General features: G+C 49.7%; 1 protein-coding gene across 5 annotated transcripts in view; it reads left to right on the top strand.

Annotated features, from left to right (window-relative positions):
- Positions 1-27,828, top strand: part of ALG9 (ALG9 alpha-1,2-mannosyltransferase) — a 78,033-nt gene that overhangs the window by 30,537 nt on the left and 19,668 nt on the right. For 2 of the 5 annotated variants that reach the window (XM_055728683.1, XM_055728680.1), the window contains one exon: positions 2,560-4,650. The exons of 2 other annotated variants lie outside the window; for them this stretch is intronic. In XM_055728683.1, the coding sequence (XP_055584658.1) occupies positions 2,560-2,718 (159 nt within the window). In that variant the 3' untranslated portion in view covers positions 2,719-4,650. Of the gene's footprint in view, positions 1-2,559; positions 4,651-27,828 lie in introns of those variants that run through there. One more of the 5 variants, XR_008735466.1, reaches the window with a different exon arrangement.

The following is a 27,828-nucleotide window of genomic DNA, read 5'->3' as shown; positions in this document are numbered from 1 at the left end:
GTGTGTAGGTGCATCCAGGTCAAGGGAGGGATGTGGGCTGGGTGCTGTTGTCTGGCTGCTGCCAGCTCTACGCCTGGACTGAGCAACTGAAAATATTTTCAGTGCTATAGACTGTATACTCAGGACCTCAGCCATCAGCTGAAGGTGCTGCCTTTCTCTCTATCCGCGAGCTAAACCACACAAGGCTAATTCAACGAATTACTTCATCTTAACCCAAGCACACACCCTGAGCTCTGGGGAATTGTGCTAGTTTCTGTCCCTTTCTTACAACATAGCAGCAGGCTGGTACTGTACCTTATTTTTCATTTTCCTTGTTTTAAATAGCATCCCAAGCAGCTTGAACACAGTTGCTTTTTCTTGGTTTTTCTTTGCTAAAGGGAATTGCAGTGAAACCACACCATTCACAGAGAGCAGCCCTGGTAGCAATGGTGGGTTGTCAGGCTCAGAGGAGGAGATGCCAGAATAAGTTCAGCAATGACATGATGTTCGTTGGCCACAAGAGATGGAGGAGGAAAATCAAGCACTTGTATTCAAAGGGATGCCTTTGCTTCTAGTGACTGGAGGGAGGGCTGACCTCCGGTTTCCAGGCACAAGGAAATGACAGCTGCAAAAAATGCTCCTTGTTCAGTATACATCAAAATTACCATCTTCTGCCTAGTTATTTGCTACTAAGAGATTCTGCTTTGAACATGTTCCCGATTCCAGCACCTCAGGAATTCACAAAAAGCAACCATTTCCAGTGATTCTTTTATTTAGGAACTTTGCTGGGTGCTTTACAATTTGTAAAGGGCCTAAGTATTATCACTGAGCTTTTTGTTCTTCATAGTGAAGCAATCAGCATTTTTATATCCTAAAGCACAAGCTGAGTGCTTGGCAAAAAGCAGGCTTACAAGATGCTGGATGTTGAAAGGAGGCGGAGTTAGAAGTTAGACTTGTAAATTTTAGGAATTCAGACTTGCTCAGTCTCTCTGAGGGTAGACACCACTTTCTGCCTCAGTTTCCCCTCCCCACTGTGGGAAGAGTGCTGCTTTGTCCGTCACTTTGTCTAAAGAGGGAACATTTCAACTGAAAAATGCTGTGCTTTGTGCATGTATGACATCTTCTGTAACAGCCCTGCTGCTGGGTGGTACTATGCCAATGCAAGTAGATACCACCAGTCTTTTCCTGGATGGTCTTTTACTCCAAGTTGCAGGAGATCAGGAGCTGTTTGTTCTCAGATGAATTACAGTGAGGCTGTCTAAGAACCCTGGGAGCCTCCAGGGAGATGTAGTTCACAGTGGCAGTTCCTGCCATTGTTTTTTAAACTGCATTTTTGAAAGATATCCAGTGGTGCCTTACAATAAGCAAACAAAACACAAATCATCTGCCTTCCGAAAAAGTGACTTGAATTGAATGTCCAGAACCTTGGCTGTGTTACCAGCAAAGCTGTGTGAATTACAGTGACCAGCAAGTATGTGCTGGATCTCTGTACCGTTCCTGACCACTTAGCATGCTGCAAATCTGAGTGCTGCTGCTTTTCCAAGCTTTATGTGGATGGAGTTAGACTTCTGTCTGTGAAAGGTTGATGGTCTACCAACAAGCTGATCTTACAGAGGTAAAGAGAGATGTTTCAAGGAAGCAAGATTCTGCCCCAGCCCTGATTTCAGAAAGTTGCTCAATTTTTTGAAGCCTCTAGCAAAGTGCAGTGCTCCTGCTGAAGGACATTATATTTGTCCACTTCACATTTAAACCTGGATTTTACTCTTTGCTCAGTAAGTGAATACACGCATTTAAAATGTACTCGGCTAGCACAGCTCCAGCAATTAGCAACCAAACAAAAGGTACTAATTTGATGCAACCATTAGACCCTCCATGCTTGAGTACTCCACTGGTCCAATTGTGCAAAGTGCTGTGAAATGCCAGCTCCCAGTGCTAGCCAGGCATGGAGTGAATGCTGGCAACCTGCAGTAGCCTGCCTCGTAGCCTTTAGAGCCGTCCATCCCTCTTTAATTCAATACCCTCAACAGAAGATCAGCACAAAAGCAAAATATCAAAATGCCAGTGCCCGTCAAAGCTTCTCTCTGCTCTTCAGACATGCGTGGAGGAGTAGGCAGCTAGAAAGGTTGGATAGAAAAGAGGAGATGCCAGGAGCTAAGTGCAGCGGTGCTATCTGTCACCTCGATGGCGTGCCCTGAGGAGCGGGGCGCCTGCCTGGCTGGGTGATGCCAAAGGCCCACAGGGCTGTACCGTACTGCTCTCTGGATGGTGATATCTGGGATCTTTTGATAATTACAACACCTTCCTGCCCTCTCTCCTCCCCCTAATCCTGCAGGAATGGCTAGTGGGCGTGCTGAAGAACTGGGCGGGCTGCTGCTCTTAAGCTGGTGACGCTGGTACAAACCAGCTTTGGTCCCACGGACAAGCAGAAAACGGGACTGGGCTTCGTATGCCTGATCATTAGCATTCCTCGTGTCACTGACTCACCAGCCCAAATCTTTTGCAAAGCCTCATTTGTATCGTTTTGAACGTACTGGCAAATGAGCGCTTTAAGGATGATTTGTTTTTCCTTTCTGGTTTCAGGTCCTCAAAGCTGCTGCGTGCATTCTACATCCCTCTCCTCTCAGAACAGTACACGTGGTATGCAAACTATACTATTCTGAAATCTCGAAGGTCGAAGCAAACAAGGAAAAAAATGGGAGGCTAGCAACACACCTGGGCAACAAAATCAAAAACATCTGACACTCTTGGACAGCTGCCTAAGCCATCTTCGGTTCCCTTTTGGAAGATCGCAGTTGTAAGATTCACTAATAAAGATTTCCCATGAAGTGATTTTGCTCTGCAAGCTTCCAGCTGTAAAAAGGGTGCATCATCTGCTTTCAGTACTCGGTGTCAGGTCTCTGCTCTGCCTACACAGAACGTCTTGGTAAGAAACCATTTGAAAATCCAGCAGCCACCTACGAACGTATTATCCCTGCTGCTCCCTGTGTTATTATCTATTACACCAGAGAAGAGAAAAACGGGAAATAAAAAGAAATGACAGTAAGAGGTTCTGCTCCAGGTTACAATCTGGCACTGGGAAAATCCAGCTCAGCCTCTTTCTCCCTCCCACCCCGCTCACTGTTCTCGTCTGCTTAAGTAGTGCTCACCATTTCCTAGGGAATTTTTTCAGGTAACAACACTAAGGATTTTTTTTAATTTTATTTTTTTTTTTAAGAAAAAGGAGGAGGAAAAGATGAGAGCACCTGAAGGACAATTAACCGAAATGCACTGAATCTCAAGGAATGCAGTAGTATGCACCACTGAAAAACATCCTGTGCAGGTGACACTTTCAAGGATAAACCTGTGCTTTTGGGAGAAAACCCCCCGAACTTCAGAGTTGAGCCAGTTACCTGTTTTAATGGGATCAGAGTGTTTTTGTTATCTGTGAAACCAAGGGTTTGTTTGCTGTTTATAATGATTTTTTTTTTAAGATACCTGTAATGTCCTTTGAATTCTAGACTCCAGCATCTTAAAATTTCTGGAAACATCCAGAGAGTAGAAGAAGGATTAATTATTTTTTTTGCAGTTCTGTTTCCCAGAATAGACAGTATGTGTTACATTATATACTTCAGAGCAGTGCTGCATTTATTATATCTCCATTTGTAAAACATGCAGTATCACAAGCTAGATGAAGGGAGTGTTCTCACTCACATCCTTGGAACGCTGTGGGGATGGGCTGGCAGGGAGCAAGTTCCTTTTGCAGAAAGGCTGCCCAAATCCCGTGCCCCACTGTGACTGTCATTAGATGGGTCTGTGTGTGCAGTGCCGGGTGCCAGAGCAGGCGGATCAGGAAGCAGATCTGTATGTTGGGAAGCTGTTGGGATCCAAACAGAAAAGCGTGTGCCTCTGGAGGTACCCGTGTTGGTGCAGGTGCAGGATGCAGTGCTAGGCAGGTCTCTTGGCCGGTCTGTGGGTTAACAGCCGAGCAGGATGCGAAGGGCAGATCTAACATGGTACTACTGGGACAAAGCAGCGAGGAACAGGATGAGGAGCAAGGCAGGGGCTGAATCATATGAGCAACTTCAGAAACATAGGGAGAGGTGTTCTGAATTGCCTGCATTTCATTAAGGAGGAGGTTTTGTAACGGCATTATGCTCTGTTGGAAACACAGCCTATAAAGTGCGAATCATGGTAAGAGCAAGCAGTGTGCTGCTTCGTTGTCTGGATGACTACAGCATGGAGAATGCGGTTCTCTTCCATTGCACCCCCACTGTATGGAGGAGCAATTTGAAGCTGAGACTCTAAATTCAAACTTCGAAGGCTTAGGGAACCATCTGTGATGTCTAAGTCTTGGCTTTCTTCACAGAGGTGGATGTCACCCTGTGCAGGTATCACCCTTTGTATGAGTCGAATGTGGAGCTTCAAGGTTTTCAGCCAAGCAGCTTGTGACTTGAGTGAGTTGGTCTGGAAGGTCAAAGTCACGTTGCAGATCAGTGTTGTAGTGTCTGTGTTCATAGTATTCCCCCACCTCCCTCCAGCCGGCTCTGCTCCTCATAAAAGTTTACATGTGTTGAGCAGGGCTCTACAGTGCCACTAAATCAAAACCAAAACTCTTGCCCTGCTTGTTGCCTCTCCCCTTGCTAATCCCTGACCTTAAATCAAATAAAGAAAAAACTCCAGTTAAAGAACCAATTGCACCTCTCTCTGGCGCTGCTTGTGTTCCATGTTGTCATAGCCCGTAACCTCATGTTTAATGTGAAAAGAGTACAGTAAACACCCGTTTTAAATGACTGTGGCTGCTCTACCTTCCTCTCCAGTTTGATTCCTGTTTTGGGGTGGTGGTGGTAGACTGATAACTTGACAATAATTAGGAGTTAGTGTTTTCCAGAGGAATGCAGCAAATGTTTGATTCCTGGTAGTAAATGCAGGTGCAGCTACAGGAGCTTTGCATTCCAGAGTTTCAGATCAAGGCAGGCACTCAGTTTTGCTGCTTATCAGGCGACCAGCTGGAGTCAGTCCTGCAGCCTGGAGAATTTGCAAGCTAAAGAGATGGGGCAGGGAAAGGGAGGGTTGTTATTATTCTCATTGATGACAAGAGTAGATCACATCTTAATGCTGATTTCAGAGAGAAATTGGGAGTCTCAGTGCTGCAAAGATCTTGAGCCAGCACTCATTTGAGGTCAGACATGTAGTCTGCCTACAGGTTGTTTCTAATCTGGTGTCTTTGGCACAGAACCAGCCTTCCTGGCAGCAGGTACAGGAGCCAGGGCCTCTCTTCCTTTAGTCCCTGCTAATGCAGAAATGTCAGGGGTAGTGCTACTGGGCAGCCAGACCGTAGCATAGAGGCGATCTATCGATCCCAGCTGGAACCACTGGGAATGAGTAGGTGAAGTTGCTGCTAATAGTGTTTTCATCATAAAGACTGAGCCATAAGTGAAGTTTCTGATAGGAAATGCTGAGGTTCTCCTCAGCTTTTCATAATTCACAAGTCAGGACTGTTGCGCTCTGTGCAGTGCTGAGATTAAGCAAAAAGCCACCAATAATGAGATGATTAGTAGTAAATAAACAGTCTCGATGGAGCGAGCAGTACCAGTCTGAGGGGTATGTGCATCAGGGCGTGCAGAAGAGACTGCAAGAATTGCCCACCTGGCTCATGTTAGCTGGATGAAGGATCCTGCTTTTTTGAAAGCAGACATGGATGTGAAGAAGTTCATACCAAAAGGTGGAGCTGTATCTAAAAACATTTTTAAAGGCATTTTGTAGTTTGCTTTTCTGGTTTTGTTAGCAAGCTTGATGGAGGGGCTTCTGATTTTTTTTTTTTTCTTTTCTTTTTGATTTGACTCTCATTAAAGCAAATGTATGATCTCATTGTGAGGAGGCAGGTTTGGGACAGCTAATTTATGATCTCTATTGAAAAAAAAAAAAGTCTTGTGGTTTGTGAGCTCATGGGTAAAGGGTCAAACCACAAATTGCTGATCTGCCTAGCTGGATTCTCTGCCTAGAGTTGCCTCAGGCAGAGAGGGGTGTTGTGACCAAACCTGTTGTAGCCCATCAGGATAGTGGAGGCAGTCCACCTCTGTCTCCTTTCTGTCTTTGGAGAAAGGGTTCTTTGTGTTGTTCTGGCTGATTCTGGAAAATAAAGTATCTAGGTGTCTTTCTCCAGTGCTGACCTGGCACACAGACAGCAGCTGGTTCCTTGACAGAGGCATGGATGGGTGCTACCCTGCGGTTACGTCTGTGGGCCGATGGGTTTCTTGCATGAGCCTGAGAGACCATGCACGACACTTGCCGTTGGTTGGAGAACGTACAGGGGTTACAGTATTCCTGGTCTCTTTGCTGGCAGTTATTTCTCCACCTTTAAACCGAGGCTGAGAGCACTGCAGGTCGGACAAGTTGCTGTGAAATACGGGAACCCAGTAAATCTCATCTTGTCTGAGCTCATCCTTTGCAACAAGGAGCGCCGAGGTGGAGAGTCCAGTGAGACAGATTGACGCTCTCAGAAATAGGTTGAGGGAAGTCACGATTTCCACAGAACTATTTTCCCCTGCTTCTCTGCTGCAGCCGGGTTTACGGTCCATTTCAGTTCTGCTCCTGCTCTTGCTGCCTGCTCCCAGGGCTCAGCTGCATACGTGTAAGCTGGTCACCTCCACCTAGGGCTCTGCCTGGCACGTCAGAAGAGGACACCCTGGGACTCAAACGTGTTTCCAAGGATGTTCAATACAAATTTGTTCTTTTTTGAAAGGAAAACAAAAAGGATACTGCATCTCCACAGAGGTGATGCTTAAGCTTTCCTTGACTCAGGGATTTTTTCCTGTTCAAAATCTTTTTGTCTTCTTTCTGTAGGAAAGTGTGCTCTCTTAGAAACCAGAAACTGAGAGGGTGTGTGAAGAAGCAGGAGCAAAGGAGTTGAGGTGTGTGGAGCAGGTACCTTGGAGAAGAATAACAGTGAATGAGCTGTTGAAGGCTGGGAAGGCTTCAGGCAGGCTTAGCTGGGAATGCCACGGGCCAGCTTTCAGGTGTGACTGACAGATCTGCACAGGAGCTGGTTGTTCTAGGACGGATTTATGGCATGTTGGCAGCTAGTCTGTCATATCAGAGCACAGCTGCTGTTTGACAACTCTTCTCTCCATAGGGATGGGGAAGCACTTTCCCTTGCCGTGTTGCATTGCCAACATAAAGGAGATTTCCGTAAGGCATGGTGCGGGGACGTTATTTCCAAAGCAGACTGTGCATCCTCTGAGTGATGCTGAAGGGACTGGACCGAAGTTTGGTACCCAGGACAGTGACTGTCAGTGTCAAATAACAACAGCCCTTTCTTCTCCCCTGTTGCCCTGCCTTGTCTCTAGTGAGCCTAATGCTTAAACATTAGTTCATGGTTGTAGTCCTACTGGTAACAGCTCTTTCCTTGCTACTTGTAACCTCAAAAGCAGGGAATGTCTCAGCATCTGAGTCCACCTCAGGTCCAACAAAAGGTATTGAGTTAGTAGGTTGTGTGTTTATTTTGTTGCTGTAAGAAGGGCTCAAAGTAGCAGTGGAGAGAGGCCCTGGTAATGAAATTCTGTGTTTTTGAGTTCCTAGTTCTCCAGGCACTGCTGGAGGAAAGAAAGAACTGAATTTCTTTCTCTTTGAACATCTGTCAGAACCTGAGCATCATCCCAGCCCTGCTGAGATTCAGCGCATGTCCCCATGAATAACTGCACGTGTCTCTATCTGCTTGCCTGGAGAGGTACTAATGAGGCCCCATCTGCCTGCGCTGCAGACTCCAGCTGTGTCTGCTGAGCAGCAAAAAGAGGTCAGGGTGGATGTGCCGGGTGAGAGCGCATCATAGCCTAGCAGGACCCTTGATGAATGCAGTCCTCTGCTGCCTTCCTGCCCGCTTCTTCATCCAGGGGGTAACTGCTGTGCAAGACTGGAGAACTGCAGCCAGGACTGGACAGAGGCGCGTTTCGTTGTGGGATCAGTGAAGAGACAGGGTCTGGGGCTGGATGCAGAGGTGGAGACTCCCTGGTCTCCTCCAAGCAAGTGTGAGTGGCTGGATGCCTGACTAGAGCCAGGAGCCTGGCTTCTTGGGAGTACTGCCACTCACCGGTCCTCTAACTCCCTCCATGAATCTTGCCTGGGAGGTGAATAACTGGGTAAGCATTTAAAGATGATCGACAAAACAGGCTTCAAACAACTTATTCTAGAAAAGGACAAGCTCCTCTGTGTTCCACCCGGCACAGAGAAGGTTGCTCTGGCCCGCTCTGATTTCTGATGGTCTGTGTGACATTGCTGTAGCACTTGTCCTCCCTGGAGCGAGCAACGAGGCGTTCTCTGGGAAGTTTCCTCTGCCCCGTGTTGAAACGGGCTGGTTGGAAAGACTGACTGTCCAGCGAAGAGCAGGGTGGAGAGCTGATCACTGCAATTATTCTGCCTCAGAACATGCTGTCCAGGTGCTGCCCTGTGCTGCAGAGCCCAGCCCTGTTTTCTCCCTCGTACAAAGAGAAGGCTGTTTTGACCTTTCCTGTTTTCAATCCTCCCGTCCTACTGGGCTGGGGAAGCTGCACTTTCAACACATTGTGTCTGAGTCAGCAAGAAACAACAGGGCTACTGGATGTGGGGTTTGTGGTGAATTCGTAAGCAGTTGCCTGTACTCCCAGGGCTGGTTTGAGACCAGCCCAGTGGTCAAGGCATAATAGCGGCGATCTGCAGGCGTGGGGTTTTGCCTTGATTTGGGGGACAGGTAGCTTTCCACATCCCTGATGTTCTTCCCACTGCTGCAGAATCTTTAAGCAGGTGCAGCCCTTGCCCGGATTTCACAATGTGTCGCACCGCGGGTTCCTGGGCTCTGCTCAGCACTGCTGCAGGTGTGAGAAACCAAAGTCAAAGCAAGAGGTGCAATTACCAGGCTTCTTGGCTTCTTATCTTGCTGTTTCGAGATGGGGAGTAGGTGATTGGCTTTCTGTGGGGCAAGGCTTTTATACTTCTTCTGCACAGCCTGGTTTGCTCCAGCATCTCTGCTGGCTCCGACTGCGCCTCTGAAGGCACAGAACCTGCCGGTGCTGTGCTGGCTCGAACCCACTGCAGCTGGACTCGGGCTGTCCTCTAACTCACAGCTCCTCGGCAGTGTGCTCTGGGGACAGGCAGGAGCTTTCCAGCAGCTTTATGCAATGCTGTCTGAATCATGCAATAAACAAGTCCAAACCCTATTATTAGACTTTGGAAACTGCTGCCTTAGAGACAGGTTTGCTTATAAATATCCATTATTTTCTCTCTGGCTCTTCACTGGGGAAGCTGGCAAGAAAAAGGGATCTCTGCTCCTCCAGGATCTGCCTGCCCCTGCTGTTGTTGCTTCTTCCTACCTGAACTCATCCTCCTCGCTCTTCCAGCCTCCCAAGTTCTAGCTGTGCTAATGAGGTATCATTGTCAGCAGGGTGGCAAGTGCCAGCTATTTTGGAGGGGGACTGGAAAACACGAGTAATAAGCAACCGGGCAGAGCTCTTGCCAGCAGTCACTGCAGCGTGTGTAGGTGTGCAAACCAGCTGATTTGGTGGCTAAAGCAGGAGTACTGGGTCCAGTTCCTTGCTTGGCTCGAACAACAACCTGCATGGCTGGGAGAAAGCCCCAATGCCTCGTGAAACAGAGATGACAGCACTTCCTTTCTGTGCCTTGTTTTGAGGAGGGACAGATTTAAAGCTCACCAAAAAGCAGTGGAAATAGCGACTTGGACAAGCTTGGCAGCAGGCTGCCATGTAACGTGAACACATCTGGCCTAGCAGGGCTGCTGTCTCATTCAAGGCTGTTAGCTTTCCCATCCAAATAAACAGCAGCCTTCTCCCCCTGCCAAATCTCTCCAGCACAGATTCCCCCAAGCCTCCCTCCTGCCTGTGCTGCTGCTTTCTCTGCCTCTTTCAGTTGTTTGGCATCTGTACTTTTAGCTGGAGGGTGCTTTATCTTCACTTGCAAAGCTGATTTTATATTTTGTGCGCTCAGTCTTTGCTCCGGGGAATTGGGTTCAGCTTTCTGTGAGAACCCAGAGCTCCTCTCTTACCTACACTTGTTAGGTAATGCTCTGCTGTACAGAAAAGCCCCAAAGCTGCTCAGACTGCGCCCTGTGCCATTCTCTGTATAAACTGGGGCAGGCACTGAATAGCCGGGATATGCTGTAGGCTTGGAGAAGGGATAAAGGGAGTATTTTTAAAACTATTCAAGAAATGGCCAGCTCCCCTCCCTCCCTCCCGTGGATGTTGCTGTTAAGGGTGTGGGGAGGGCTGGTGTGGGAGCCAAAATCTCGAAAACATTTCTTGTTCTTTCTCCAGGTGATTGCTTGGCAGACCTTCATTACTCCTGGTTCTTCTAGCTAAGCCCGGCGAAACAGGTCTGTCTGCGGTGGGCTCGGCGGTGCAGACGCAGCGCTTGCCATGCTCCCTACACCCTGCGGCTCGCTTTGTGAGCAGCTGGAGCCCGTGTCTCCTGCAGTGAGGTGAGAGGGAGGAGACTACATGGCACGCCTGCAGCTGGCCAGCTGTGCTGCTTGCTGGGGCTCCCTTTCCACATATCTTTGCCTGCAGATACCTGTTTGTCAAGGGAACGTTCGGAGAACTCGCAGGCTTCTCTCCTCTTTGACACGGGGGTAGATGCAGAGGGCAACACGGGGTGTCTTTAGAGAGGCTGGGTGCTTGGATCACTCAGCAAGTGACACCAGGGAGATTTAGAGAGAAATGGGTACAGCTCTCTGGCCTAAGGCAGCTATACTGGGTACCACACAGAAACAAATGGCTTCTATGGAGAAGGAGAGTGATGCAGGGCTATGAACATCTGCCTCAGGCTCGCAGGTGGATTCCAGGGAGTGGTGGAGGTGAAAGAGGAAAGGGAAGATGTATGTAGGGTGTAAGTAGGGTGCAGCATTAGGAAGAGGCGTTTGTAGTTTCTCAGCCAGGTACATACCGTGAGGGTGACGTAAAGCATAGAGACCATAGGGGAGACATGGGAGGACAGCAGGCAGAACCATGTGGAAGCAGAGATGTGCTGTTTGAAGAAATTACGTTGGCTGAGGCATCTGAGGGAAAGATTTGGACTACCTGCCCCACAGAAAAAATGCTCCTTTCCTCTTAGCTTCCAAACTTCTTTGTGATCCTTCAGCTTTTTCTTTTTTTGCTTTCCATACGGCATCCTCTGCAGGCTGGTGGTGAGCAGAGACCGGCAGAGATGAGGACAGCAGTTTGCAAATGGAGAGCTTTATTCCATCAGTTGTGTTAAGCTGGTCTGCCTTGGGAGGCCGTGGCGGGCAGGAGCTCATAGGAGGAGGTGGGATCTCAGCTAAGAGCTGGGAATCTCGGTTGTAAGCCCCCGTTCCTCCCTCCCAGCCCCCCGGGCACTGGGTTCCAGGTGGGAACCGTGCCGAGTTTCACCCCACTCCGGCTGGGAAAGGCTTCTCCAGCTGCTCCCTCAGGCTCCCAGGAGAGGGCATCGTGCTCCACGAGAGTGGAGAGATGGGGTCGTCAGGGCTGCTGCTGGGCAGCCTTGGGGATGGGCAACTGGGGGGTTTGCTACAGGTAAGACCCTGGGTTTCAGGACTGCAACCTTGCAGCTGGGTGGCAAGGCTGACCTTGCTGGGATCCCACTGCGAGGCAAAAAGGCTGATGCCTGGGTGTTTTCTTTGCAGAGGGGCAAAGTGTAACAGAGCTCCCAGCCCCTGGCCTCCGGTGCCTTTGTGCTCTGGCCTGAGGAGACATCACAGGAGGGTGCAAGATGCTGACAGAGGGGCTCAGCTGGAGCCTGGTGCTGTGTGGAGACAGGGCCTGGAGTGCTCTCCCTACCCAGGTGGGCAGGCAGGTCACTGCACCCTCCTCTGCTTCGACGGGGCCGTGAAGGAGGAGGTCATGCTGACTGTTCTCCCTCTCCACCACCACAGTTACATATCCCTTATTGCCCTCATAGCAGTGGAGTTTTAGTTGGTTCAGGTGGCTTTGTGGCAGCCAGAGCTGTGTGGAGAGGATGCGCCGGCCCCTCTGCAGTGGTGCAGAAGTGCTCATAGCTGGAGAGGGGCGACATCCCTCTCTGTACATCCCTGGAATGGTCTCCTGTGCTACAGTCAGTGCTTCAGCTTTCCAGAACACGCTGCTCCTCCTCGTTTTAGTAGCTTCTGTAAAGTCCTTTCCTTATGACGGTCCTGGCGGTGAGCCGCTCGGGCTGTAACACAGCTACTTTGTGTGTGTGTGTCTGGCTGAGCATCTCACCAGCCTCTCACTCGGGTCTCCTGGTCCATCACAGGGATGCATCTCTGGCCAGAGGTGGACAAGGTAAGCGCTGTGCTGCCTGTTGCCTGTTGCCACACCTGGCACACCGGGCTGGAGGGCTGCAGGCTTCTCGCCTTCAAATCCTGGCTGCTGACTTCAAATCCTGGGCTGTGAGAGCACGGTGCCCTGCCTGAAATCCTGCAGTCGGTGGAAAAGTTTTGCGCCTACGTGTTTTGCGTACAGCACGTTGCATTCCTGTGCGAGCTGGACTGCTGCCCAGCGGGGAGAGCCCCCTGCAGTGCCTGTGGACTCCGTCGTGTGCTTTCCAGTACACACTGTTGATAGTGCAGCCAGGCAGGGTGGGAGACGGAGGTGCTGGACAGGCAGGGAGTGAGGAAACCTGGTGCCGCCCCACCATGCTGAGAGTTGCCTTTCTCCCTTGCTCCGTGATTGCTGATGGTCCCTTTGCTACTGTGCATAAGAACTGAGAAGCTGAACCAGGGCCTTCTGGCAAAGCAAGCCCCCTCCCATTCTTAAAGCACCCCAGAAAACTTTCTTTCCTAATTAAGATTATTTCTGGATCGCATTTTCTCTCGAGAGTTGGCACTTACTGACAGATAATCCATGTCTGTAAGGAAAACTAATGATTAATTGCTTCCTTTCAATTAGGCTCCCTGTCCTCTGTCTTGCAGAATTTGCTAACAAATATGTTGTCTTTCTGGCAGTCCAAAATAAATAGTTGTCCTCATGTGGGAGCTGGTGCAGAATCCAAGGCTGTACTTGTCTTTTCCAGCGGGAGCAGGCCTGGAGCATTGTGGAGGAATCGATGCGATCCCTGTCACTTCTCTGGCCAGACAAGGTGGGAGAGAACAGCAGGAGCTTTGGCAGGGAAGAAATGGGTGCTCTGATTTCTGCATCCTGTGAGAATGTGGAGAAGGTGGCAGAACTGCTAAGTGCAGGACCTTCTCTTTTTTTTTTTTTTTTTTTTTTTTAAAATCATAAAAGCTCCCTGGAATTTTGGCCACAACATATATTCCATGGTATTCAGGCAGGAAGGTATTTTCTCCTAAACACAGGGGAAAAAAAGATTACAGGGTGCTTACCGACAGGCTCAGGGTTAATGGGACTGCCTCTGAAATGTCAGTTCTGGTCTAACGTGCCTGCTGCATGAATGTTTTACAGGAACAGCAGTGTGCGTGTGTCTGAGCTTTCATTGTGTGAGTGGCTGTGATGTCTGTGAGAGTCAGATGACTCTCGAGCTGCGTTACAACCCCCAAAAGCCGCCTTTTTGCTTTGGCTGTCTGGCCGTCCCCACACAGGGCATTCCAGTTACGCTAGTAAAGGACTGTGCATGAGAAGGACTATGTTTTAGTGGTTTTTACTGGTGGATTCACAGATGCATTTCTGTGGAGCTTGTACCTAACAGTGGCGTGATGAAAACTGTTGATGTGCTTTTGTGCTTGGTCTTCATGCCCTAAATAGCTTTGGCCAGTTCTCCGTCAGCTGACTGAAACGCTGATGGTGCTCGGACAGCACGTTCTGCGAAGGAAAGCTGGTGCAGGCAAAACCTGAGTCATTCAACCTCTCGAAAGGACTCCTTGATGAAAGAGGGCAGGTGTGTCCAGCGTCACCCCAAGAGGAGCTGGGTTTAGCTCCCTGCTCTGCCGGAGCACGGGCTGTTTCTGGCAGTCTGCTCTAACGGCACGGCCCTCCTCAGCTGGGACAGGGAGGTGTGTGCAGAACCCAACGCTGCTTACCCTTGGGGTCAGGTGAATTCCCTGTATGTTTTTAGCTTACTTTCTAGAGGCTGCAGACAGGCTCTGGGGTTGCTTTGTTCATGAACAGAGCCATTGTGTAGATCAGCTGTCCAGTATCACCTTCCAGAGATATTTGCTAAGAAAGTTCCTTGTCGTGTTTTGTAAGCCCGGTGTGCTTGCTAGCTTGTGAGGGCTCCTCCTCTGCGCCAGAACTGCCCTCACCAAAAAGGAGGATGAGCTGGCTTTTTCCAGTTAACCAGTCAATATTTACTTTTCTAGGCAAGCTGTTAAAATGCTGTTGCTCTCTTGTTTTGGTATTTGTTTCTCCTGTCTTGCTGGAATATTGCCCCAAAGTCTCCCACACTGGCAGCTCTTGTTTGTGTAGCAATGACATGTGGGCGTTCATAAAAGACAAGGTTGTGGGAGCCTTCCAATGATTGCCAGGTCATGTTTTCATTTTCTGTTCCGAGTGTGGAGTGTGTTTCAGCCCATCTGCTTCAAGAAAGGCTGGAGTTTGGGAAGAGAAAGCCACAGGATCATTTATTCAATCCCAAGGTGGAATCTTGCTTCCACTAAAATCCGTGAAAAAACTCCTGTTGACTTCACTGGAGTTTATCTGCATCCTCTGTTATCAGGACAAAGGCACCCCAGGCCTGATTTTGGTAATTCCCAATTTTCTGCCTGCCTTTTTGTGCTGTACCACTGCGTCCCGGGGTGCAGCCCCAGCGTTCCCCTGCACCACCGAGGCAGCACCCTGGAACGATGCCTGAACACACAAGGAAAGGTGAGACACTGTCACGCATCATGGTGAGAATGAGGGGTCAGCCTGTGTTGGACAGCCATCAGAAAAGCCCTGTCTCCTCTGTCCTTCCGTACAGTGATGCTGGAGTGCGGGTGGCTTGTCCCTCAGGCCTTTTGCAGAGTTCAGTTCAGCCAAGGCAAGAGTCAGGAAGATCCACCTTTGACAGAAATTAAGCTGGCACTCCTCCTGCACCTCCCCCTTCCTCTAAGAATGATAGTATGGGTTTGATCTGTAGTCTTAGCACGATTTTGTATTTGCTCGGTGGAAGGATGCCTGGCATTGAAAGGATGTACAACTTGCATATGGTGATAAATCTCAACCTAAAGCTCTGTGCCACAGATCCGTAATTCTCGCACGCTGACCTGTTCTTGGCAGGATACTGGAGCATTCCTCTTCCAAACCTCAGGGCACATGTTTTTAAATGACATTATTAAAGCTGTTTGTGTGTTAACACTCCTACAGAGAGGGAAGGAGTCTTTGGACTTTCAAAGTGAATCTTCCTGGTATAGAAAGGGAGCAGAGATGCCCTAAATTAAGAAAAACTCCTTTGAGCATGTCTGGATGGATCAGTGCAGACAGATTTCCACTTCGATACCACGTTTCTGGCAGCCAGTGATTAAGCCAGCTCCTGTACAGGTAACATATATCGTCAGCAAAGTGTTGCAGCCGTAGTTCGCTGAGACGGTGGCTTGGACAGGTCCGGAACAGCCAGCTCCGCATGCACTGGAGGGGTCAGTCCTGGTGGCAATTTTCTATGCCATCAAGTCTTTTGCATGTGTCCTGTACCGTGCTAAGCTGGGCTGTGGTGATGACAGTCCACCCTTGCATTATGTCCTTGCAATGTAAAGATACCAAGGATGTACTCTAGCAATGGCTTTTTTTCGGAGTCCTGATGGACAGCCTTGGCCAGAACCCTGTCCCAACGGATTTTTAGCGTGCACACCACTTGGATATAGCTTGTGTGTGACATTAGCTGGAGCTTTGTCCTTGGTCTAGCAGCCCTCTCTTTATTTTCAATTATTGTGACACTTAATTTCCTTATTACTGCAATTTCCTATAATCCCCAAGCATTTTTTTAAGAGAGGAACTACATCTGCTGCCCTACCTTTCAGTGCGCTTGCTGTTGCCTTTCTGGTTCATTAACAAGAAGCTCGAAGATCTTCCCTGCACAAATTATTTAGTTTGTCAAAATTATTTGGCTCCAGTAAGAAACTTTTCTCCTCCACTAGGAGAAGGCAGCATGGTCCTTAATTGCATTCTGCAACTTAGCCAAGTGAAATCTATCTTTATGCCCTCAAAGCTGAAGCCAAAAAAAATACCCCCCACTGGTCCCTCGTGCTTTGCAGCTCCTGCTGAGCGAGCCTGTGTCCAATGCTTCTCCCTCCTGAGATTTATAACCACTGGGGGAGGTGATGGAGACAATTTAAAGGTCTTGTAGGCAGGAGAGCTCCATGTCGGTTTGAAGGGTGATTTGCACTAGTTTCTTTGTAAGTCCAAGTAGACAAGACTGGAAAGAGTTTTGGTGGAGAAAAAGAGCCTGCCCTGACAGTGCTTGAAACCATGTCTCGCTGGTGTGCACGATGTTTCTGTTGGTGGCTAGCTAGATACAAGCCCCTGACTTGTCATTAAAGGCACTAAACTCACTTAGGTCTAAGGTCTAGAGTTCAAGATACAACTTTCCTCCTATGGTACTGGTTGTAAGTCCACACCATCACCTCCCATCTGCCTGGATGTACAGCAGCAATGGCATTCTTCCTTGTGATTTGGGTGTGAAAACCTGACCTGAGGCGTTCCTGCCTCCCTGATCATTGCAGCTCCGATGGACTCCCCAGAAAGTCCTCTGCAAAGTCACTTCAGGACATCAGTCACCTCCTGTTCTGTCCTCTGAACTCCTCTGGGCTGTCAGGTCAACCCCCCTGTCCGGTGGTGGTGTGCCAGCCTGCGGGGCTCCTCATCCTTTGGCCACTCATCGCTTGTCCCTCTGTCCCCAGCTGCAGGCTCTGGCCCAGAGAGCGAGCTCAGGACCTTTTGGTACCAGCTGGATTCATCTCTCCTGTTGGGAATGATTTCCTCCATCCATTCATACCGATTTCAGTTTGGTTGGCTTCTGTTCCTTCCGTCTGTCCTTTGCACTTTCAAATTTTGAGAAGTTTGTTAAAAATTACAGTTTCAGGAATTCTTACCCCTTGCTGATGGCGTCAAAAGTCAAAACACACAGGTTGGAAGGTGGGGAGAATAAATCCTAAAAAGCCTTGAGGAGAGTCCTAGAAGCTGTGGGAAGCCACGAAACGTTTTCAGGTACTGCTTACACCCTTGCAGGGGAGGGAGGGGGTTAAAACTCATCCAGCCCCGAAGACAGGTTGTCATGGTTTTGTCTTTAGCAGTTGTGCAACTGGGAATATGTTTCCCTAAACTTACCAGGGTATTAAAGCCCCAGTTAGACTGAGTTCTAAGAACACAATGAGGACCGTTTGCAGCAGCTGTGGGGCAAAGGGAAGCAGGCTTCGTTCGTGCAGCTGTGGCGTACGCAATTCTCCTCTTGCACAACTTCTGTTGCTTTGACTGCTTTATTCCAGCGAGCTTGTACACCGCAGCGCTGGGAGCAATTTCACAAGCTGGAAAATCAGCTTCCAATGCCTGCTTCCCTCCAGCTTCCCTGGCAACGTGGGGCAGAATAGTTTGGTTGGAGGGAAATGGATTCTTCAGCTCTTTCAGGTGTTAGGTAATCACTTCAGAAATGCTGTGGCACGTTTTTCTTAAAGGCAGGCTTTGGGATGGTTACATTCCTTTGACTGATGATCATTTACAAAGCTTAAGTGGAATTTTTCGGGTGATTCTAGGTTGACTTGGTGTGTGATTAATGAGCAATTATGAGTAGATATAAATAATAGTGGATTTAAGTATGTATAGATGCTATAATTAAAAACTCTATTATGATATTTATTAATATTTAATTATAGATGACAAAGGTTGCTATATAATTCTGTAGGACTTGACTGTTACTCTTGGGGAGGGAGCAGCTCCTCTGTTTAATTACAGCAGCATCTAGGGAATAAAACCCTGCCCAGACCACTGTTGGTCTCAACGTGCGATTTCAGCAGCTGGAGCCTAGTTAGCTTGCTGGGAAGTGCCTGGCTTTCATGACGGTTTCTTTCTGTAAGTACACTAGTACTTCCCAAACAGAAAGGCAAGATGCCTCCGTGACAGGGCAGCGTGGACACAGAAGGTTGTCTTAGAGTCTCTTTGCTCGTAGTGTCTAGGACATACACTTGGAAGTAGGTGCTGTGTGCTCTGACTGATGTCAGACCTGGCCCTAAATGAAGCATCTTCAGAAGTGGAACAAGGCAGTCAAGGTGGAGTGATGGGGTAGAGGAGATCAGTAAGAATCTGGTTAGTAAATGCAGAAAACCTTCAGTGTGATGGGTGCTTTGTTCAGGCTATGTGAATTCAGGTTGCTTGTTCTCTTACCTCTAGATGGAAGAGCTCAGGATCTTCTAACTCTGTTATATTGCTCATTTCACATGGTGGGAATGGTGGGATTTGCAGTTAAACCTGTGTCTTTGAGCTTCAAGATCACGTTATCAATTCTATTGCTGACAAAACTGGTGACAAACCATGCCAAATAGAGTAAACGCTTACTTTGCAAGGAAGGTTAAAACAGAATTGGTTCATGTTTGCAAAGCTCTTTGCGCTGTTGGCTAGAAAGCAGAGCGTTTTGGTTTCTAGCACTAGCTTCTTTTCAGAGGTGGTTTCCAGCCTCTTGGCTGGAGGGGAGGCATCTGCTACTTCAACATCAGCAGGAAAATACAGCTCAGATGAGGCCAGAGTGCAGTAAATGGAATGGGGCTTTGTGTGTACAATATGTGCCTCTCTGAATGCTGGCATGTACCTATGGAGAGCTCCTGGCACCTCTTACCTCTGGCACCTTGGCCAGCAGCACACTCGTATGAGATCCAGCACCGGAGACTGCGTGCAGATCAGCAGCCTTCAGCCAGGTGCCTGCTTTAGCAGTCAGGCTCCCACAGATACTTAAAATCTCGTTACTGATAAAAGAAGTAGGTAATTGCCTAATCCAGAGAGGAGAAGAGGTCAGGAAAGCATGTTACTGTCTTTGGGAGGGAAGCTGAGCCACAAAACGCCGCGGACTCCAGCCAGCACGGTGGCAAAGCTGAGAAATGAAGTTCATGTCTCCAGTCCCAGCCTGGAGCTTCCCTGCGTGTGGCCACGCTGCATTGGGTTGAACGCAGCGTCCGACCTTACAGAAGAGTGACAGCAAGGGGCCAGCACTGCTGGCTGGGGCAGCTGGGTGCTCCTGGGGCAGGAACCTGCGGCTGCAACACGGCAGCGGAGCTGCTGCCGCTCCGTGCCCTGGGCAGCCTCGGTTCGTTGGTGCGATGCTGCGTTGTCAGGCAGCAGGTCCCAAGACCGTGAGAATCCCCAGGTGGGTAGTTCATCAAGTCAAGGCTTTAGCTCCAGCTCTCCTGGGCTGGGGAAATGGAAAAGCCTGTCCTGCTAAACGGGTTGGAGAGAACTGGCTTTTCTGTCTCACAGCCTTTCAAGTGAAATAATTCAACCTTCACTACTAAATGAGTAGAACTCTTAGAAGTTCACTAATTCTGCTTTGACCCCTGCTGAAAGTACTTACGTAAAATAGAGGTAATAGGTTATTCACTCTTCACAGAAGAAGTACTTGGCAATAACATATGAAGAAAACTCTAGATTTTGGTATAGAACTGTAACTGAAAGTGAGCTGCGCTGCAGTCCGTGGCACATTCGGGAAGAAAAAAAAAAAAAAAAGACTTAAACATGCACAAGCTACAAGTCAAAAAGACCACGTACAAACAGTATGTTAGCATACGGTATACCTTTAGTACATCTTGTTTGCTTCTCTCCACTTCGTCTTGTAATTTCTTAAGTTGTTTAGGATTTAGTGCTGGATCAGCTTTGCTGTTTGTTCTAAACGGGCTGGAGAGAACCTCCCTGCGATTGCAGCCATGCTGTGGGTTTCAGCACAGGGGCTCTGGGGGCAGAACTTATCCCTACAAGACAGTTCTTGAACTGCTGGGCTCCTAAAGGCCACTGAACTGCATCTTTAGAGCCCTTGGAGTTTTGTTGTTGTTTTACCTTAGCAATATTTCCTATCAAACAGCAGCCTTTTGATCAGGGGAGTAACCCGGGAGAAAGGCTGAGCAAACGGGTTCCTGGTTTTAAGTAAATACTGGTGTGTTTAGTACTCACAATCCACAAAGTAAAACAGAAAACACGTTGCTGGGCCCCATCAGATGTTCTCCTGGCTTGTAAAAGTACAGCTTTTTATAGTAAAAAATTACATTCTGAAGGGTTAGGCAAGCCAGCGAGCAAGGGAGGTTGTACAACTTCTGTGTTTTCCCCCTTCCCTTGCAAAGCAGCTGCCAAAGTTTGATTTAAACATTGATGCATGAGTTTATAAGAAACCATGAGCTCATTCCCGGGGAATGTAATGGCACGGAGGGCCAGGCTGGACCAGCCCAAATGTGATTTCCATGGTGCCCTGTTAACAGTGGGCCTGACCCAGAGCTCCCCGAGGGCTCTGTCTGCGCCAGCGCAGCCTCCCTTAGGCGTGTTTCTGAGGGCGTCCCAGTGGCTGCCGAATTTCTTATGGGTGAGGGAAATGTAAAAGCTGATAATTTTATTTTTATTACGGAAACGTGAGGAAGTCTTGTTGGGCAGGTGCTCAAGTCTTGCATTCTCTCAAGGAAAACTGTTTGGGAAAGTCCTAGCCCGGAAAAGGTCTCTGCAGGTTTTGCACAGGCCGGCAGGCTGATGTAAATAAACCTCTCACCTCTGTGTTTACCTTGACTCGCTTACGCAGGAGAAGGGACAGCAGCTCTGCCTGCACTAGGATTTCTACGTGCTTCGAAAGCCATTTCTTTGAAGGAGAGAGTAACATCAGTGGCAGACAGTGCCCCACGCGAGCGGCGCTGCCCAGGCAGAACGGGCAGCAAAAGGGCTGGAAGGAGCCTGGCTGGGGGGGCAGGGAGAGCCGTGTGCGGTCCCTCCAGAGGGCTTGGGAAGCTGCTTTCTGGTCATAACCGTGGTCGTGACAGCACTGTGCTTCAGCTGCTGCGGCCCCCCTGTCCGCATTTTTTTTGCGGAACGTCACGTTTTTCATGGAAGCTTTTCGGGTTTGTACAGAAGGCACCTCAGAAAACTGCCCTTGCACCCCCCAGCCTGCCGTGGGTGAGGAGGGAGATGCTGAGCTGGATCCTGCTGTGGGATCCTTCACCGGTCTCTGCCCCAGCTCCTGCGAACACCCCTGTGCTTGCTTTGCATCAGTTCTCTTCTTCTTGCCTTGGCTTTGCTGGGCAACAGTAAAGAAAAAAAATCGTTAAGCTTTTTATCCAGTTTTTATGCTCCTTCCTTTCTGGCAAAATGGCACGTGCTCTTGGAACAGCCCCGCTTCCAAAGTCTGCACTTCCCTAAAGGCAAAACACGGAATCCTTGAACACTAAAATTAGAGTTTTTGCCTGACTTCAGTGGAGGCAGAGCTCCGCTGCTGAGGACTTGAGCTTGTGTTCTGCCTCTAAAGGAGTGTATTTAAGCTGCTGCGATCACTTGATTTAGATGAATATTCTTAATAGCCACTAACTGATTGGTTTCCTGGAAGGTGCAACAGATACAAGTCATTCAGCACTGAAAGGGAAACCAGGCATGTTTATGGTAGAGGCTGCCTTGTCTACGTGTTGTTGATGCTGCTGTTGGGCAGTGACAACATCCACGGAGCAAGTGCGTGGTGAAGGATCTGCTGTTAAAGCAGATTGCATGATTGCGTGATGGACATCTTTTGCAAACAGCATTTAAAAATGAAATTAATCAAGGATGAGCAATTTGAAAAAGCTTCTTTCTGCCTATGGGCAGAGCAGGCAGAGATCTTGCTTTCCAGAGCTGGAAAACTCAAGTTTTAATGGGCTTATCCTTTTGGGTTGCTCTTCCCTGTTCAGACTGGTGCTTTGTGCCTGTGTTCCCTAAGGAACAGGCTTCCAGGTGTGACTGTGCTGGCTCCACGAGAGGGGACACTCGTACAGCAAGCGAAAGGTATCGCCTGTACACCCGTGAAAAGCTGGAATTACAGGGTAATTCCCAGTTGAGCCATTGAACATTGGGTCCCGCAGCTTTCCACAAATCCCCAGAAAGCGATTTGCCCTTCAGCCAGTGGCGGTTTTTCTCTGTTGGGAACTGGCAAGTTCATCCTTCAAGTGTCCCTGTGTCAGAGCACGCGGTTCACATGCGCCTTCCTTGCTGGATGCCGGGGGGACCGGTGGTCCTTCTCCAGGGAAACCCTCAGAAATGTGTGGCTAAGCCAGATCAAAGTGCTGTGCAGCAGTGGGGAATCTGTGACTCTGCTAAATGTACCCACCATCTCACTTGTTGAGTATTTTTGCCTGACCTTGGCAATGCCCTTGGTGCCAGGAGCGAAGCTTGTCACCGGTGACAAAGGCCTTATCCTCACAATCCGGTTAGAAAAGTCCAGTTTTTCCCAGTTATGTATTTAAAACCATTGAGAGCTGGCGTTAAGGTTTTGGATATTTTCTTTAGTTATAAAATAGGGAGTGTTGCTTTGTGTTTTCAAAAAAAATTTTTTTTTTCCTTTTTCCTTTACAGAGAATTTCTATCCTTTGAGACTGCAGACCTGGTAGTGCTGTCTCCAAAATTCCCTCTGACAGAGCAGGTCCCCCCCAGCAAACCTCTTGGCCTCCCCTGCCTTGTGACTGGGACCTACTGCACAACCAGGGAGAAGGGCACCGCTAAACACGAAATGCAGCAGCAGATCCTGGCTCCCAGCACCCCGGTGCCTGGACTGCCCCTTGGCAGCAGGAGATCGGATGCTATGGGGCCATCAGCTGCCTTTCCTCTTAAGAAACATTTTGGCCATTTTTCTTTCTGTTTAGATACCCCCCCCCCCCGAGTTGGTGTGCTCGCCTATTAACCCCTCACACGCTGTCTTCACTCCGGAAAAAATGCAATGTTTGTAGAGCGCTAGAAGAGTGTGTTCTGTGCTGTTGGGAGAAGCCCAGTGTGACCCAGGTCCTGAGGTTAATGGGAATTTGCACAGGAGCAGTGCCTGTGAGGGCAACATCCTGACTTTTTCCTATTTTATAAACCAAACCCTAGCGGCCAGCATCCCCTGTGAGTAATGCTCTCCCCAGACAAGGGCATTTACTAATACAAAAGAGCTTTTTACGTGCATTGCGTTGTCTTTTCCCTTGGTGCTCTGCTTCGTGCTTGCTAAAACTGATGTTTGGTTTGCATCGTGTCAGCCTCACCCCAGGGGCTTTTGCACCAGACCACCACTATCAGGACATGGAAACTGGTGCAGGTGTGCAGCAGCCAGGCCATGCACAGCATCCAGAGCATGGCAGGTGGGTAGTGCAGCCCTCTGTCCTCACTGGGAGCTGCTGGAGCACCTGTGCCTGCCTGGCTACTGCTAACGAGCCCTGGCTACCACCGTCTGGGTGGCATTGAGAACACTCCAGAAGTTTCTCCCCGACTGAGTGGGATGCAGACAGAGCCTGTGGTGGTGTGTGCTGCGTGGGTTTGCTGGGGGTATGGAGGTACGACAGGAGGAGCAGATGGAGGTGTGTTGGGAGGAGGAGGAGGCTCACTGGCTGGGGAGGGCAGGGCAGGGCAGCCAAGGTGTGCTGGAGGGTTCCGAAGGCACGAAGGACGCTCAGCTGGTTGATGGAGGTTGCTGCTTGAGGGCTGGTGTGTGGGCAGGACGGTGGGAGCTGCCTCCCTGGCTGCAGGGAGCCTCGTGGGCTGAGTCTGTGTCGAGCACGTGCTGTGTGAGAGGTGGCTGTGCCCGGCAGAAGGATCGTGGCTCCCTGTAACACAGCCTGTGGTGCTGGTGCTGTGTTTCTGCACGCGGTTTGTAACATGGCTTTGTTGGGTGCTGTACGGGCTGCAGAATCCCCGCCCTGGGTGGCTTCTAGCCTTTCGTAGCAGGTGGTTCCTGGAATCCTACAGACAGGGATACCTGCTCCCTGTTCAGGGAAAATAGGATGCCCTTGTTTACATTGATGACTTGACTTCAGAGGTGAGGGCTGCTGTGGAAAGCAGCTACTAAGCGTAGGTTCTTCTGGTCACCAGGTGAGATGTGTGGCTGCTCCTGTTTGTCGCTTTATAACAGCATCTCTGTGAGTGGCTGGGGGCTGCAGGGGGGCTCTTGGCTCCTAAGGCAGGTTTCCCCCATCCCCCAGTGACCCAGCTAGGAACAATGGAGGCCACGCAGTACAAAGAGTGCTGTAATAAAGCTGCCAGAAGCTGACGTTGCTTTCCCCTCGGAGTTTTTCCAGGCTTATTTTTAGGCAGTTTACAATTAAGTCTTTTGGAGAAAAAAAAAATAAAAATAATTGCCATTGTGGCTTCTAAGAACTGTTGATATAAAAATCAGCCCTTTTAAAGACTGGTATTCAGGGACGAATACCCCAGGGAAAGACAAAAATCTGGATATGTCATGCCAGGGCTCTAGGCAACATGTTCAAAATAAAGCAAAAATGCATGGGTATTTCTTGCACTTTGTACTTTTTGCTCAGCCTCCAGTTCTGAGTCAAGGGTAATACATGTACGAGCTGCTTAGGAACCCTCGGGTTTTGCTGCTGCCGTGTTTGTGTGTGTGTTTATCTTGATCAAGTCCTATAATCCGAGCAGGTGAGAAGGGAGTTAGCGGGGCTTCTTGGAGCTCGGGCTGCCTGTGTCAGCTCTGTGAAGCAGGTTGTGTGAGCCTACGTGAGGGTGATTTTGGAAAGCCTGCTCCAAAATCCCTGTTGTCCTTGTAACCGCTTCTGCCGAAGCGGATGGCGCTTGCAGCGTTTGCTTTCCGAGTCCGTCTTGCTCTGTGGAGTGTCAGATGCCGCAGTTAGTTGTTGTTCATCAATATTTAGGCTAAATAGTTGTGGAGAACTGAGAAACACCTGATCAGTTAAGACTGGCAGGACTGAATCGGAGCTCTGGCCTTTCTTCAAATATAGGATTACTTTAAATAAACATTAATAAGTTAAGGTGAAGTGCTTGGGGCCACAAGAGTGTCTTTGGAGTTAGAGGGTGGGGGCCTGGGTTAAACTGGAAGGGCTGGAGGTTACAGCCGTGTGGCGCTGGGGGGGCAGGGGAGCTGGCCACTGCAGCCACGTGTGGCAACCTGCGGGATCGAGGGGAAAGCCAGCCCTCTGGCCCCGTGGCATCTGGGCTGGGTTTTGCTTGCTCGCACTCTTGCTAGAGGCTTTCTGGGGAAACGGTAACTGCGTTTTGACTTCTCACAGACGTGGCTGTACACCCCCAGGGTTAACTTGTCCTGGTGGGCTTGGGAGGAGCCTGGTCGCTTCAGTGCCAGGTACAGCTGCTCCCTCAGCGTCGCAGCCCTCTCCAAACCAGCCGGCTGCAACAAGGTCTTTTACTGTGTCATACCAGCACAGTCTTCGTGCCAGTCCCTCTGCTGCCTTCTCCTCGCCTCAACTCATCCAGGGCCCACTCTCTCCTCTCTTGCTTCTCCCTCTTCCTTGGCTGCCCAACCTCGTAACAGAACAGCCACAGCTGCACCTTGTCTACACCAGCCAACCCGCCGCCCCTGAAGCCAGCCCACAGCTGTATGTTATCAATGTTAATTAACCCAGCTTCATTCCTTACACCTCAGGACGGTGCAATCTGTCAAGAGGGTCCCACGGGCGCGTGTGCTCGGCTCGGGAGCCAGCGTTCGGTTTGACTTGTCCCAGCCCCCTGCCCAGCCCAGGAGCCCATCGCAGGCTGCTGGGCTGGGCTCTGTCAGAGCAGGGGGTGAGGGTCTGGATACCACAGCATCATCTTGGGGGTGCTCAGGGACCCTGGGTGATCCGCTGTGTCTGTTGGAAAAGGCTGATTTTCCTTGGGGCTGGAAACGGGGAATCCCGAGCTGCTACTCCTTGTAGCAGTAACTCCCGGTGGTGAGGTCTGTGTGCAGGTGTGCTGGCTGTGGGGATGTTTTTCTTCAGATTGAGAGCAGGATGAGCAGAATGTGCCCCTCTGCAAGCTTGCTGTTTATCTGAGCAGGACCCATTTGCTGGGACAAGGCTGTCGGATTTGTGCCCCAGTGCCTCGGGCTCTAGGCAATTGCTGCCGGACCAGGACTCCTCGTGCAGAGCTGTTGGGTTTTTGGGAATTCTGTGTGTGCGTGCTTTTGTTGTTTGCTTGGTTTTGGTTTGTGTGTGTGTTTTTGGCAGCTATTGCGACTGTCAGCAGCAGCCCTGCGCATTCCCTCTGGCTTGCCTCTGCTCCAGCCACCTTCCTGCCGATGATGTGCTTGAAAAGGGTTAAAGCACTTCAGAACCTTCCATGGCTTTCTGTGCTAAATTACTTTAAACTTTTGACGAGTAGGATGGCCTAGACAGATGTGTTGACATGGCAACAGCTCCAAGGAAACGCTCCTCAAGCAAGGAGAGCAGCTGGCCTCCAGTCATGACAAGGTGCTGCAGGCAGGGAGCTGCGCCACTGCCCTGGCTGTGCCCCCACATCCCGCTGTCAGCGCCCTGATTAGTGTGAATAATTCATATCTCTCCAGCAGCCTTTAATGCAGCTGCAGTGATGTCAGCAGCGCTAACGAGACTCAACCACTAATTTGCTGCATTAATAATAACGTCCTGCTTTTGCTCATAGCAAGTGTGTGCAGGGAAGGAGGTTTTCTGCGTGGTGGTTCTGGTTGTTGGTCCCCTTTTCACTCCAGACACTTGGAGCTTACAGTCGGCATGGCTGGGGTGCATGCCGGAATTCTGGCAGGCAGGACTGCGGGGTTTAGCTCCTTTTCTGCCTGCTCTGGAGGTGGCAGACCCAGCTTGCTGCAGGAGCAGCATGGTTAGGGTGCTGGGCTAGGGTTTGGGAGGTGCTGTGCGCTCACTTGCCAGCTTCGGCACTGTTTTCTGAGTGGAGGTGGGGAGGATCCTGCCTTTTATAGGTATTTAAGGAGTTACTTGCCTGCGTATCTGCTGTTACTGTACCCACCGTTTTCTGGGTGCTGAGGTCTGGGACCCTGGCGGTATTTTCTGGGTGCTGAGGTCTGGGACCCTGGCGGTATTTTCTGGGTGCTGAGGTCTGGGACCCTGGCGGTATTTTCTGGCCAGCAGTGCTGTGCAGTTCGCTGGGGTTGGTGCGAGTCCCTCGTGCAGACCAGGTGCGGTGGGCCGGTGGCTGAAGGAGAGGACCCCAGGTCTCGCAGAGCCATAGAAAGGAGCTCCGGTGCTTTGTGGCCATGTAATTCCCAGTTCCCCAGACCAGCAGCAAAGCGGCCTCTCCAAGTGGCTGAGATGGGAGCCGTTACTGGCAGAGGGAACAGCCTGTCCTGGGGTCGAGGGAGGTTGCATTTGCTCCCTTTGGAGAGGTTTTGCTATTTGGCATCTGTGTATCACAGCACCCGGCTCTTGAATTGAGCAATGGTGCTGTATACCGTGCTTTCAGAGCAGGAGAGAGCCCTGAGAAGCTACATGTTTTGTGTGGGTTTTTTTGGGTTTTTTTGTTTTTTTTAATTTTTTGTGGGGGGAGTGGTGGTGGTCCTGGAGAATATTTACTTGAGCTGATGTAGCATTTGCCATGCAGGCAGCCCCCTGGGCTTCCCGGGCTGTTCGCAGCGCAGCGTGCTCCGCAGGCTCCGGGAAAGGGCAGCGCGGACCCAGGTGATTGCAGTACACGGTATTATTTACCCCATTGACGTCAGCAGCTGCACGCTCTCAGCTTCTCTCGGCGATAGCAGCCTGCAGGAGACAAGCTGCAGAGAGCTTAGGAACTCCCTAAATGCGCCTAACCTTTCCAGAACTCGGCGTATAATTCTCAGCTAAGTAAATGTCCATTTGTGAGTATTTTGGGAACAAACCTTCTATTAGCTTTCCGTGCGTGACTCCTTTGGCTCCTATTCTGCAAACCAACACCACATGGATTCTTATCAAAACACTGTAGCCTTTATTTGCTGATAAGTCACTTCAGCAGGGACTGTCACAGCAAACCACATTATGGCATTTTCCTTGCAGAAAATTACCACATCCAAGTGGCTTTTTGAGCAAAGAGATCTCTCCCTAAACCCCTATAAACTCCTTCCTAA

This window comes from Falco cherrug, chromosome 17, assembly GCF_023634085.1.
Source record: "Falco cherrug isolate bFalChe1 chromosome 17, bFalChe1.pri, whole genome shotgun sequence".
In the NCBI taxonomy this organism is placed as follows: domain Eukaryota; kingdom Metazoa; phylum Chordata; class Aves; order Falconiformes; family Falconidae; genus Falco; species Falco cherrug.
Note: the sequence above shows the minus strand (reverse complement) of the source record. Positions and strands in the feature narration are given on the sequence as shown.